At 34.3% G+C, this 14,391-nt stretch overlaps 1 protein-coding gene across 1 annotated transcript in view; it reads left to right on the top strand.

The window, feature by feature from the left end:
- The first annotated feature begins 219 nt into the window (after positions 1 to 219).
- The window catches only part of HORMAD1 (HORMA domain containing 1), a 17,072-nt gene continuing 2,900 nt past the window's right edge, over positions 220 to 14,391 (top strand). The window contains exons 1-12 of the mRNA XM_007463521.1: positions 220 to 277; positions 990 to 1,134; positions 2,522 to 2,585; positions 3,022 to 3,058; positions 5,277 to 5,297; positions 5,564 to 5,590; positions 7,150 to 7,217; positions 8,081 to 8,232; positions 9,667 to 9,926; positions 11,404 to 11,470; positions 11,546 to 11,622; positions 12,347 to 12,430. Of these exons, the coding sequence (XP_007463583.1) occupies positions 245 to 277; positions 990 to 1,134; positions 2,522 to 2,585; positions 3,022 to 3,058; positions 5,277 to 5,297; positions 5,564 to 5,590; positions 7,150 to 7,217; positions 8,081 to 8,232; positions 9,667 to 9,926; positions 11,404 to 11,470; positions 11,546 to 11,622; positions 12,347 to 12,430 (1,035 nt within the window). The 5' untranslated portion in view covers positions 220 to 244. The remainder of the gene's footprint in view (positions 278 to 989; positions 1,135 to 2,521; positions 2,586 to 3,021; positions 3,059 to 5,276; positions 5,298 to 5,563; positions 5,591 to 7,149; positions 7,218 to 8,080; positions 8,233 to 9,666; positions 9,927 to 11,403; positions 11,471 to 11,545; positions 11,623 to 12,346; positions 12,431 to 14,391) is intronic.

Genomic DNA, 14,391 nt, shown 5'->3' with positions numbered 1-14,391 from the left:
TAACCCTTTTATGTGAGGGTTGCTAGTCAAATGGTTTAAAATTAGCACTTTACTCAAAAGAGTTCTATAGAAAAATGCATATGTTTTCGAAGATTCTATTTTAAGTTAAAAAAAATCCTGTCATTTAGTCACATAAAATTCTTTCTGACTTTACATATAGTAAACCAAATTAGTGATAAAAATAAGATCTGAAGTTAAAGCTTGTATTTGTGTCACAAGGTTGAATTAAAGAAAATATCAGAGGATGGCCACTGCACAATTGCAGAGAACCTCCATGGTATGATTTCTTGTATTTTTTTTATGATCTTGTATTTTAATATATTTTAATTTAGCTAATTTTATTGTTTCTTGAAGTCTCACCTATTTTTATGTTTGAAAGTTAGTCAACTCTTTGAGGGTTTAATGATATCAGTAAACTCAATGTTTTAAGAATGAAGATATTTGCTAAACTAAGTTGAATTAATGGAGAATTCTGTTGGATGCTTGATGCATTGTATTAAATTGCTGGTTCAGATTCAGTTCACATTAGGTATCAATGAATGCTCTTAGGTTCCTTTGATGAAATTATCACTAATAGCAGTCCGCTTCTAGAAAATGAATTTTTATGCCCCACAAAGATAAAATTGTCTTACCTTCACAGATCTTGCATTACAGTTACCTGTGTTAAACCCAGTCAGTGACTAAAGAGAAAAATCAGTGTTATCTATCCATGTATTATGCAGTTACAGACAGTTAACCTGCAAGGGATTTCTAACACGATTCTTAAGCACTTTTTGCATGTTACCTTTAGGCTGCTACCCTGCAAACACCCTCACATTTTAGAAGCCACTCTGATTTTGGGGGATTTTGGGGGGATTACTAACTGCTATGGTTAAGAATTCTTTGGGAAAGTACCATGCTTATGCAAAAAATTAGATCTACTTTTAAGTTCAGAAAGACTGTATTTTTAGTAAATCTAAATAAAATGTCTTAATTTCCCTTGAATTTAGAGTGCGTTGGTACTTCCCAGTAGGATATCAACTGAGCAGCAGTCTTTAGTGTTAGTGAAGAGGCTTCTAGCAGTTTCAATATCCTGCATCACGTATTTGAGAGGAATATTCCCAGAACGTGCTTATGGAACAAGATGTCTAGATGGTAATATAATGTTTATTTAAAGACTCTCTTTAAAGATGTTATGTTTATTTTGGCTTGCTCTAAAATGATAATTTTTGACTTAGAGATTTTGTTTTTATAATGACAGCTTTATTGAGATATGATTCGCATATCTAACAATTCACTCATTTAAAGTGCACAATTCATTGATTTTGGGTATATTCACCACAGTCAGTTTTAGAACATTTCATCACCTTAAAAGGAAACCCCATACGCATTAAGGCACTCTCCACTTCCACTTCCCAGTCCTAGGCAACCACGTATCTGCTTTCTGTCTTTATGGATTTGCCTATTCTAGCCATTTCAAATAAATGAAATACAATATGTGGTCCTTTGTGACTGGCTTCTTTCACTTAGCATAATGTTTTTAAGGTTCTTCCATTTTGTAGCATGGATTAATACTTCATTTTTTATGGCCAAATAATATTCCATTATATGAATATACCACATTTTATTTATCCACTCATCAGTTGATGAACATTGGGTTGTTTCCACTTTTTGGCTATTATAAATAATGCCACATTCCTGTACAAGTTTTTGTGTGGACATCTAAGTGATTTTTTTTTAAGTATATTCAATACCTTTGAAAGCACTTAATCATAAAAATTTCCCTTAATCTCTCAAGTATAATATCACCTGACATTATTCTTATAATGATGAAGTAAATAGCAAAAACATCCTATTTATAGCCTCCTACAGTGGTAGTGTATGTTCTTGTGTTATTTTAAAGAAGTAAAAGTAATAGAGCCAGTTTATACTATAATAATAACTTATTGCCTAGCACATAATGTATACCTAACATTGTATACCAACTCTGTGGGCAATATGTTAAGCACCATGTTATGTATGATATCTTGTTAGTTCACATTACAGACCTATGAGTTAGATATTATTCCTATTTTTCTGATAAGGAACCTGAGACTGAGAGACCTCATCCTTTCCACTATATTACTTGTTGCTTCCTTACAGGGCTCTATCTGATAACCTGTTAACTTCTTGGCCTTTTACAAGTATTTTACTGGGATAAGAGTCCATAGCAAATATGCTAAGACTCTTGGATGACAATGGCATGAAAGTGTTATATCTAAGTTTCTATAGCTTTGAAAATGGAAAAAATTTTCTACCCATCAACATACATCCTAATCATTATGATGCAATTTTATAATAAGGATAAAAAGATTATTTGTTTCCATGTAAACTTTCTTCCTTTAATTATATTAACATCAATCATCTGGAAGTTAATTGCCATTAATAATAAACCTGTAATACACAGCTGAAGAAAATAATCTTCATTTAAATTTCTAGTTGTTTGCTAATCTTAAGTAGCTCTATATTTATATCATTATTTTTGCATTATTTTTGCATTTAGATATGTGTGTCAAAATTCTGAGAGAACAGAAGAATTGTCCAGGATCTACACAGTTACTGAAGTGGTAAGTGAAATACCTAATGAAAGAAAATTATTTTTTCTTAAATCACATATTTTTGTGCCTTGGATACCTTTAAGTGTTTAACCCAGTTTTAGTGATTCCCTCTTTAACTCTGGATACCATTTTTGCAAGTCTTTGGAGTTTTGCATTAAAATTTTACTTTATTTCATGCTCCATGTGAGCAGGCTTCACTTTCCTATTACTGTTCCTCACAAATAGCTGCCAGATATTTTCTATCTTCCTTTCCTTCCATCTGCTATTGGCATTTTATATTTCTGCCACATTGTTTTGTTTTATTATTTTAAGCTAGTTAATAAGAAGGAAGCTTTAATAATAAAACCGTGTATTATTTAGTAATGAGATAATATGGAGACTTATTAAAAGAACTATTTTCTGGAAGTGCATTCAGTCTAAAAATGAATCCTTGATTATTTTTTAGGATGTCCGGATGCTATGATGCTTTACAGAAAAAATATGTAAGTTGGTATCTCTTTATCCTTTTTTTCTACAGTTTATATTCTACAAATGTAACAGCCGTTACATGTAGTAAAAGATTAACTTAAACTAACTTGGGCATAGGCCAGTCCAAAGCTGAAAATTTGAATATTTTAAAGACTGATTTTCAACTCATTTAAAGCAAACAGAATTAATACTTAATGAATTTTGCCAAGTTTTGGTTGTTAACACTCATTTGTATTAATAACACATATTAACTTTAAAAAATTAATGAATTAAAAAGTCTTTTAAAATAGTTTATTCATTAGTTTCACATGCCTTCTATAATCATGTTTATACTAATAATTTAATAAGTCATTTCTTCATGAGAGTTCAGAAATAGATTTACATGTAGTCTAGGTTAAATTGTGACAAGCCTTTTTGTATAGTTACTTAGCTTATGTTTGTATCAACATATACAAAGAAGTCCAACTCTAAAAAAAATTATGAGAAAGATAAAATTTTATCCATGGTCACCAACCTCCCTCATTAAGACATAATGTATTTAATATTCATTAAATATTGAGTGCCTGCTCTGTGCTAGGCACGTATTCTAGGTAGGAGCTGGGTAAGCTAACAATGGTCAACAAGACAAAGAGGGTCCCTTCTAGCTAACAATGGTCAACAAGACAAAGAGGGTCCCTTCTATAATGGGAAAATAGTCAATAAAACAAGGAAATTAGATAACATCCAATAGTGTTAACTGCCATTAACATTTTAAGAAAAAGTATATGGCAAATGGAGAGATGGGGTAACTTTAGATAGGGTAGTCTGAGGAGCTTCTCTGAGGGGGTGATATTTAAGCTGAGACTTGAATTAGAAGAAACCAGCTAGGCACTGATTTTGGGAGAATATTCCTGACAGAGCAGCAAATGCAAAGAGTTGGAGGGGAGTTTGGAGAGTTCAAGGAACAAACAGAAGGCCAGAATGATTAGAGTGTGATGAGCAGTGCAAGAGAGCAGCAGGAGATGAACCTGTGGAGATGGACAGGGCCAGAGCATTCAGAGTTGTGTAGGTAAAGAGTTTGGATTTTGGGACTTCCCTGGAGGTCCAGTGGTTGTGGTTAAGACTTCGCTTTCCAATGCAGCGGGCGTGGGTTCAGTCCCTGATCAGGGAGCTAAGATCCCACATGCCTCAGGGCCAAAAAAACAAAACATAAAACAGAAGCAATATTGTAACAAATTCAATAAATAGTTTAAAAATGGTCCACATCAAAAAAAGAAAAAAAAAGTCTTTAAAAAAAAAAAGTTTGGATTTTATTTTAGGTGTAAATAAAAGCCATTTGAAGGTTTTGAGTAGAAATGGAACATCATTTGATTTATATTCTAAATTAAAAGAAAAATCACTCTGAACTGCTATTTAGAGAATGTACTGTAGAAGGAGAATAAGATTGGAATTAAGGAGAATGACACTTAATCCATTACTACAGTACTGATAAAAAATAATGGTGGCTTAGACCAGGATGGCAAAGGAGAAAAATGAGAAGATTCAGGATATATCTGGCAGAACTGACTGGACTTGTTGACGATTGGTTCTGGAGTATAAGGAAAAGATCCAAATCAAGGATGACTCAGATTTTGGCAGATTACTTCAGTGAATGATTTCCTGTGATTCTCTTTTCCTGTAGTCTCCAAAGCCTCTTCCCTTTACTAAATGAGCAGGGCTCTGAACTCTCTTTTTCTCTTTTCAGAATCAGTTCTCATTGGTAATATTTAATGTGTTATTTCACAATACATATTTTCCTTGTAACTGGCAGTAATGCCCCTGTTTGCTTAAGTTAGTGATATGAATTTCAACCTTCAGTAAGTCAACTAGAAATAGATATTTTGGGGAATAGAGAAAGATATCAGAGGTATTGCTTTACCTGCATCATATGAAGTCTATTTAATGCAAGATTATTTTTATTAGGAATAAATGTTGAAATAGGACAAAGAATTCTTATGGTCCATCATGCACAAATATTTTATAGAATAAACATAAGATTTTTATAAACTACTATGTATAAAATAAATAAGCTGTAAGGATATATTGTATAGCACAGGGAATATAGCCAATATTTTATAATAACTATAAATGGAGTATAACCTTTAAAAATTGTGATCACTGTGTTGTACTCCTGAAACATATAATATTTAAACTATGATAATAAAAATTTAATTAATTAAAAAAATAAGATTTTTGTTCTTTGTTATGTTTCAGCTAAGGATGGTTGTTCTAGCTGTAAGTATTTTTAAAGTGTATATTCTTTTTTAAAAACTGTCAAATTCAGCCTTGCTTAATTAAATAACATTAAAACCACCTATTGATCATGTCACTTGATACAAACTACTGATCTATTCAATGGAAAAGTAGCTAATATTTTGAGGGGGTCGTTTTGTATTTTATTTTACTGAATTCATTTAATATTTTAGTCTAAACATCCAATTTAGTTCTCCTTGAATACTTAGCCTCTACAATTTACTAAATTGTAAATTATTTTTAAATAGGTATATACTAATCCAGAAGACCCTCAGGTAAGTATGTTAAGTTATTAAAAAAAATAATGCCAAAAAAAACCCCATAATGCCTCTAATATCTATAAGTAACATAAAAATATAATAATACCCAGTGCTTTTAACTGTGCTTTTATCAATGCACTTTCACATATATTTTCAAAATTTGAACCTCATAAAGACTTTTTTGAGGTAAGACAGGGCTTGTATTGTTATATTTAAACAGATTAATACACTTACTACAAGAGAGATTACGTGACTGAGCCTAGGCCACAAAGACAAACCACTAGAAATAACCTAAATCTCCTGACTTCTGGTTCTTCGCAATATTTTTTAATGATATTCTGTTTTTAGAATTATAAAATGTTTGAGTTTGAGAAAAATAAGATACTCATCCTTAATCTTTGAATATTCACCCCAATCCAGTCACATCTACCTGTTCATCTGACAATTAAAGGAAAGAAAGGGTTATAATAAATGAAAGGGAAAACCAGAAGACAAGAAACAAAGGGGAAAGATCTACTGAGTGCTTACTATTCCTAGGCTCTGTTCTTTGGAGTTTCACGTGCATTATCTCATTTATTCATTATAACCATCATGAGGTAATATATCATTATCATCTCCACTCTATAGGTGAGGAAACCTAGACACAAGGTTTCTTGTGTAAGGTCATAGTGGCAGAACCAGAATTTGGACCTAAGAAGGCCAGTTCATGATCTGAGTGCTTACCCATTACACTATAGCTGTTACAATATCGTGTTTCATTCACTCATGGAGAAGCAGATTTTTAAAAAAGAAAGAGAAATCTAACCCCATCCCTAAGTGAGCAATGGAATATAAAGAAAGCAATAAAAGTATTAGAGCTTCAAGAGAGCTAGGAATGTCTTTTCTTTGATACTACAAATTAAGCCTACAGTTAATGCTTAATATATGCCCATGGTGACAAAATCATATGGGCAAAGGCTATGAATTATTTGATTGCTCAGAAACTAACTGTTCAGAAAATGTACAGAAAATGTACATCTGAAGATGTTTTATAGTTGCACATTTTTTCTTTCAGTAAAAGAGCAACATTGCTGATGCACTGATATTTATTGAATGCTTAGTGTGCCACATACTTTATTAAGGGCTCTATATAAATTATCCCATTTGATAAATATTCATAGGCACCAATGAGATAGGTACTATTTTCAACCCCTTTTATTAGCTGGGGAAACTGAGACTTAGGGGGCTTAAATGACTTGCTTGTGGTTACCAAGGATTGAAGCCCTGTGCTTAGTCATTCTGTTAGAGGAAGAGATGTGCTGCCTCCCTCACCTGCCTGCTAAGGAGTTCCTTCCCTCTGGTATGTAAAACATACATTGCAATGACTGAGGGAATAACTATCTCTCCAACACTGAAGCCCTGAATCCCAGACCCTGGGAATTGATATTAGGACTGGAAAGTTTCAATGGACGAATAGGGATTAATATGCAGAAAAAAATTATTAAATAAATGGTGAGTCATACAAAAGCTATATATAGCTACTTGGCCACCAGTACTGTATATCAGATTCATAACTGCAATATTTTCTATTTAAGACAATTTCAGAATGTTACCAGTTTAAATTCAAGTACACCAGTAATGGACCAATCATGGACTTCATAAGGTATTGTTCTATAGTTTTCTTTTTGTATTACAGATTACCACTTATTAATACTATATAGCTAAACTTCAGGAATAATTCTGAAACTTCTCAAACATCCCCAATTAACCATCAAGGATACAAAATATCCTTGGAGTGGCTGCAAGCCAGAATTCTGTGGCTAATTATATACTGTTTTGATTGTGAAACAGAGCCAAAGAGTAGGAAAGCCACTGTATGCTTAAGTTATTAGAAATACAATAAAGGGCTTCCCTGGTGGCGCAGTGGTTAAGAATCCGCCTGACAATGCAGGGGACACAGGTTCGATCCCTGGTCCAGGAAGATCCCACATGCCACGGAGCAACTAAGCCCGTGTACCACAACTACTGAGCCTGCTTTCTAGAGCCTGTGGGCCACAACTACTGAGCCCGCGTGCCACAACTACTGAAGCCTGCATGCCTAGAGCCCGTGTTCCACAAGAGAACCCACTGCAATGAGAAGCCCACGCACCGCAACGAAGAGTAGCCCCCTGCTCGCTGCAACCAGAGAAAAGCCCATGCACAGCAATGAAGACCCAGTGCAGCCAAAAATAAAATTAAAAAAATTTTTTTTAATTAAAATAAAAGAAGTACAATAAAAGTCCCTCATTCGTTTCCTTTAAACATCTTGTATAAAATGCATATTAATTTAATATATGTAAATTAGTTTATAATAATATTAACAGTGATATTTTTATAATAGTGGCATTAAAACATATTATATCACAATTTTTAATTTAACAACTTAATGCTTTAATGGGAATAAGAATCTCAAGTAGTAAAATGTGAAGTTATGTTATTAGAAGCCATGGGTGCTATAAAAGAAATTAATGTGTGATTCTCTTCCAGTAAAAACCAAAGCAGTGAATCTTGTATGTCATCTGCTGACACCAAGAAAGCAAGTATTCTTCTCATTCGCAAGATTTATATTCTAATGCAAAATCTGGGACCTTTACCTAATGATGTTTGTTTGACCATGAAACTTTTTTACTACGATGAAGGTACTATTTCCAGTTCATCCTGTTTCAGTTGGTATCTGTATATTTTCTTTTCATTGAAACAGTTTCCATCCCAAATGTTTGTAAGCACCTAAATTGTTATATATTTTTTGAAATTATAAAATTTATATTTAATCAGTATTTGAAAAAATATACACAACTTCTCCAGTGGTCTGAACATGTCCATGTGAAGTTCAACCTCATTCATAACTAAGGAAGTGAAGCAATGAGATGCCATTTTTCAGTTATCAGATCAGTAAAACTTGTAAAATCATTGTTGGCAAGGGTGTGGGAGTAAGCAGGTACTTTTGTATACTCTTGAGGGAATGTATATAGGTGCCATGTAACATTTTAAGAGGACAGTTTGGCAGTATCAAAATTTGGCACATTCTCTTTAATCCAGAAATTCTGTAGCTAGAAGAGTATCTTGGGAATATACTTAGACAACCTTGCAAGGTTATATGTTTATGAGGATTTTCATAATGTATTGGTTAAACTAGGAACAAACTGGAAACAACCTTGAGTTGTTTATTGGAGGACTGAGTAAATAAATTATGGTGCATCTATATAGTAATGCTGTGCAAGCTATTTAAAAGAATGTGCTGATAAATTGTTATCCAAAAAATATTAAAAACAGATTAAAAGGTGATGTTAAAGGGCTTCCCTGGTGGCGCAGTGGTTAAGAATCCGCCTGCCAATGCAGGGGACAGGGGTTCAAGCCCTGGCCCACATGCCGCAGAGCAACTAAGCCCATGCGCCACAACTACTGAAGCCCGCGTGCCGTACTCCACAATAAGAGAAGCCACTGCAATGAGAAGCCCGCGCACTGCAACGAAGACCCAACGCAGCCAAAAATAAAAATAAATTGAATAAATTAAAAAAAAAAGGTGATGTTAAAAACAGCTAGGTACAGAAGAGTATGACCTCATTTGTGTTTTTTAAAGAGATAACAAGTATTTATTATATAATTTAAATATTTATTATATATTATATTTATTATATAAATATATAAAATATTATATACTTTACATGCATCATATCTTCTAGAAGAACATAAAGCATCATCAATAATAACTAACATTTATTGAATACTTAACTGTGCCAGTTCTGTTCTGAGCATTTTACAGACTTTAATACCACAGTGACCCTATGAGGTAGGTACTAGTATTTACCCCACTTGACAGATGAGGAAACCAAATCAAGGATGACAAGTAGTTTCCTCAAGGTCACATAGTCAGTCAAGTGTAGTGAAAAAAGTTTACCTTTAAGGAATAAAATAGGAACTTGGAGATAGTAGGAGAGTGATTTTTACTTTTTATTATATGTTCTTCTAGACTATTTGAAATTTCTTTAATCTGCGTATATTTTATAATAATAAAAATTAATGTATTTTCTTCAGTTTCATGAACAGCACAGTTTGTACTTACTTTTCTGCAGTTACACCCCCAGGGTACCAGCCTCCTGGTTTTAAGGATGGTGATTGTGAAGGAGTGATATTTGAAGGGGAGCCTATGTACTTAAATGTGGGAGAAATCCCAACACCTTTTCACACCTTCAAAGTAAAAGTGACCACTGAGAAAGAACGAATAGAAAATATTGATTCATCTATATTATCACCAAAACAATTAAAAACACCACTTCAAAAAATTCTTATGGACAAAGATGATTTCGAAGATGAACAGGAGCATTACATAAGTGTAAGTATATTCAAAGAGTTAGGAAGAACAAGAGTAATGAATGTTTGATTCAATTCTGAGGACTTTAATAGCTATAAATATTTATTACAATCATAAACTCAAGTTTGGAAGGGACCTTAAAGAAGGTTAAGGTTTGTGGTTTTAAAACTTTTTACCTGGATGCAAACAACATTATTCTCAGAAATTTAAAAGCACAACTACTGTGAATGAAGTAGGGAATGGTCCTGGAGGCCCAGCCACTCACCACCTCACCTACCCTCATGGTGGACTCTGAGGAAACCCCTTGGTCTGGAGTGTAATTTGAAAACCACAGAATTCCCTAGTGCTCCAGTGTTTAGGACTCAGCGCTTTCACTGCCAGGGCCTGGGTTCAGTCCCTGGTTGGGGAACTAAGATCCCGCGGCGTGGCCAAAAAAAAAAGAAAAGAAGACCACTGAACTACTCTAATCCCCCAACTAATGCTGGAATCTTTTCTACCATACAACACCCCTACTAAGTGCTCATGCTTGAATTTCTTCAGGGCCTGGAAATTCAGTGTCCTGAAGCAGCCTGGAAGTTCCTGGAAGGCAGGAAAACTGTCTTATCTTTTTAATCCTCCTGTCCCTAACACTTAGATTTACGGAATGCATTCTCAGTATTTGTTGAATGAATGGATGAATTGAAGTATAAAAAAAAGCTTTTTTTGTTAATAGCCTCACTCCCAGAAAATCTTTCATCATTAATATAATTGTTCTTTAATCTCATCTTTGTTGTCTTCTCATCTCATTTTATTCTAAATTATGACCACAGTTCTTATGTATAGAGATTGACTATTCTGATTTAGGCTCTGTGGCCACATCCTTACAAGTAGAAAATTCAGTTTTTAACCAATTCAGTCAAAGAAGAAGGAATTTTCTTCCTGAAACCTAAATCCCAGTCTTGCCTTATAAACAAATATGGCTGGGATTTATGAAGCGTTCTTTAAAATATTTAAAGCTCTTTGACAAATGTCACAAAGGGAATAATAATTATAGACATTAAACCTTTGCTATTTCTACCATACCATAACTGTGCTTATCCTTCCCCAACTCCCTGAAGAGGGTTGGGTCATATTCAGAGATTATGCTAATATCTATACAGAAATTCCAGAGCTACAGAAGCGGTAGCTTGTTGTGTGACCATGTCTAATTCAGTGTTCTCAAACAATAGTAAGATCTAAGTGTTCTTAGAACCATCATACATTTTTGAGAAAGTTGTATATTTTTATCATCTGCCTTAAAGCAACCCTGCAAAGTAAAAAAAAATAGGATTTTATACTTTGGATAAATAAGTTGCCTTATTATAGTAATTATAGGGCCACTTTATTTCTAGCAAGTGTAAGGTCGTTGTAGTGTTATATTTAATCTTCACATAAAACAAATTTGTTCATAAATATTCTACCTAGTTGTTTTAGTTTCTTTTTGAAATATGTCCATTTTTTCCTTCATGTAATTATGTAGGATGATTTTGACATTGAAACTAAAATGGAAGAGCAGAAAAAAAACCCTGGATCTTCTGAACTTGGAGGTGAGGAGTTAATGAAATGTAAATTAATTCACTTCCAATTCAATTTTATACCATTTTAACTATTTTTTTTAACAGAACCAAGTGTAGTTTGTGAAGAAGATGAAACTATGAGGTCTAAAGAAAGTCCAGATCTTTCAATTTCTCATTCTCAGGTATAAATTTGACAGTTCTATCTCACTTCTAATTTGATTTTTTTCAAAAGACAGGTGCTTATATGCTTATTTAGTTATTTCTCAGATTTTCTTATATTCTGGGTCTTTTAGAAGAAAATTAGTTATTAAGAATGCTTATTAATAAAATTCAAGAATTATACGTTGAAATGTTTTGAGTATATTATTGGTTGATTTGTTTAGTAATGAACCTAAATACTGTTCAGAGAATCTCAGAATTTCAGAGCTAAATAAAATCTTAAGCAATTATTAACTCCACAACCCTTTGTATTTACAAATGGACTATATAATACATTTTTGTTGCCTTGGAGCAGTTTAATTTTGTTTTCTACACACAGTAAAATTCTGAAATAACATTTAGATAAAATCAACATGAAAATAATGGGACTGATGATTGTCTGTCTTCCTTTGTGCAGCCCTTCTTCAATGGGGGTGGGCTGAAGTTCTTATCTTCTGGAAGAGTGGTGCCTAGTGATAATTTGGGACTTTCTGAATTCAGTGAATGGTCAATTGTGTACAGTGTCAGTTTCACTATCTTTACCTTTGCACTTTTTATGACAGTAAGAACCAACACAAAATTATTGGTTTTCATTAACTCAACATAGCAAGACCCTAAATTTTATGTGATTGAATTTTTGACCCCCATTATTGTTATGAAAAACTTTTATTATATTATTTTATGTGGTTTTGTGTAATTATTTTCTAGGTTGAACAGTTAGTCAGTAAAACATCTGAACTTGATGTGTCTCAAAGCAAAACAAGAAGTGGAAAAATCTTTCAAAATAAAATGGTAAAAGCATCTCTTTAGATTTGTTTTCCATTCTAACCTTGTAATTTCCCCCCATATTTGAGTTTATTTTGCTTTTAATACTTCATTTATTGGACCAACATTTGGTAAGCACATACTATGTTTCAGGTACTTTACTAGGTGCTGGAGGTATAACTTGTTCTTAGATGAAAATGTAGTAATTGGAGGTCAACAAGCAGGGCCATAATAGCAGTCTGAATAGGCTACATAGAGGTACAAAGGAAAGAATGGTTAATTTTACTGAAGGTACAGTAGAGAGGGGAGGGACTTCCCTGGTGGCGCAGTGGCTAAGAATCTGCCTGCCAACGCAGGGGACACAGGTTCGAGCCCTGGTCCAGGAAGATCCCACATGCCCCGGAGCAGCTAAGCCCGTGCACCACAACTACTGAGCCTACGCTCTAGAGCCCGCGAGCCACAACTACAGAGCCTACGTGCCACAACTACTGAAGCCCGTGCACCTAGAACCCGTGCTCTGCAACAAGAGAAGCCACCCTAATGAAAAGCCTGCGTGCCACAACAAAGAGTAGCCCCCACTTGTCCCAACTAGAGAAAGCCCACGTGCAGCAATGAAGACCCAACGCAGCCAAAAATAAATAAATTTATTTTAAAAAAATAGAAAGGGGAATCCAGGAAAGGCTTTGAGAAGTGATGCTATCATCCAGACTCCCAAGGAAATTTCCTAGAACACCAAACTGTTCCCATGTTCTATCTTGTAAATGGACTATCGTGTTAATAAGACATTAAAAATGACTGTTTTATGTATATCTTACATAAAGTTAATCTCTTATTTTTAAGAAAAAAACCCCACTGCTTTATTTTAGTTTTTGGTATGAGTTGTACTGAATAGAAATTTGTATTTTATTTAGACCCTTAAGTTACTCTCAAAGGTTCAGAGGTGAAGAAAAAGCGTTCTGTAAAATCTAAGGAAACAAATAGCACACTCTAACAGTAGTATGCTGGAGCATTTGTTTCCAACTCTTTATTCAGTAACATCATGTTGACAGCTTGAAACTGGACATGATGAGAGTATTCATAGCATGGAAATCAGCAAATGCCTCAACTCAGGATTTCTTTCTCCCAGAGAACTGGTTGTTAAACATTTACCAGAACATCACTGGTGATAGTGCCATTTTTAGGTATCCTTTTTTTCCACATTCTCGATGGGAAGTTAAGAACTGGTAGAAGGCAGCGTTCAAAGTAGTGTGCTGGGAAAAGCAAGAGATAAAAGAATTTCAAAAATTACTACCTCTAGCAGCAAAATGTTCTTCCTAGGCAGCTTCTGTTTAGGATGAGTATCCTTTACTCCACCAAAGTACTCCTATATTTGATAATAATGACTGAATTATGGTTAGAAAAGGGCAGGAAATGAAAATATTTAATAATATATATACTAAGGAAGTTATCATTGAAAAGGACATTGCAAGCATCAGAAAATAAGTATGTACTTTTAGAGAATAATACTATGGCAGCTAATAATTTGTCACCATCTAATATTCATTTTAAAAACTGCATATGTGGCATTATTCACAATAGCCAAAAGGTGGGGAAAAAAACCTAAATGTAACAGATGAATGGATAAACAAAATGTGGTATTCTTTTTTTTTTCTGTATGCGGGCCTCTCACTGTTGTGGCCTCTCCCGTGGCGGAGTACAGGCTCCGGACGCGCAGGCTCAGTGGCCATGGCTCACGGGCCCAGCTGCTCCGCGGCATGTGGGATCTTCCCGGACCGGGGCACGAACCCGCGTCCCCTGCATCGGCAGGCGGACTCTCAGCCACTGCGCCACCAGGGAAGCCCTAAAATGTGGTATTCATACAGTAGACTATTATTATTCAGCCGTAAAAAGGAATGAAGTACCAGTATGTGCTACAACTTGGATGAACCTTAAAATCATTATAAGTGAAAGAACCCAGTCACACACACACACACATACACACACACACA

This window comes from Lipotes vexillifer, unplaced genomic scaffold, assembly GCF_000442215.2.
Source record: "Lipotes vexillifer unplaced genomic scaffold, Lipotes_vexillifer_v1.1 scaffold1034, whole genome shotgun sequence".
Taxonomy (NCBI): domain Eukaryota; kingdom Metazoa; phylum Chordata; class Mammalia; order Artiodactyla; family Lipotidae; genus Lipotes; species Lipotes vexillifer.
The sequence above is the reverse complement of the archived record's forward strand: the minus strand, read 5'-3'. Positions and strand labels throughout refer to the sequence as shown.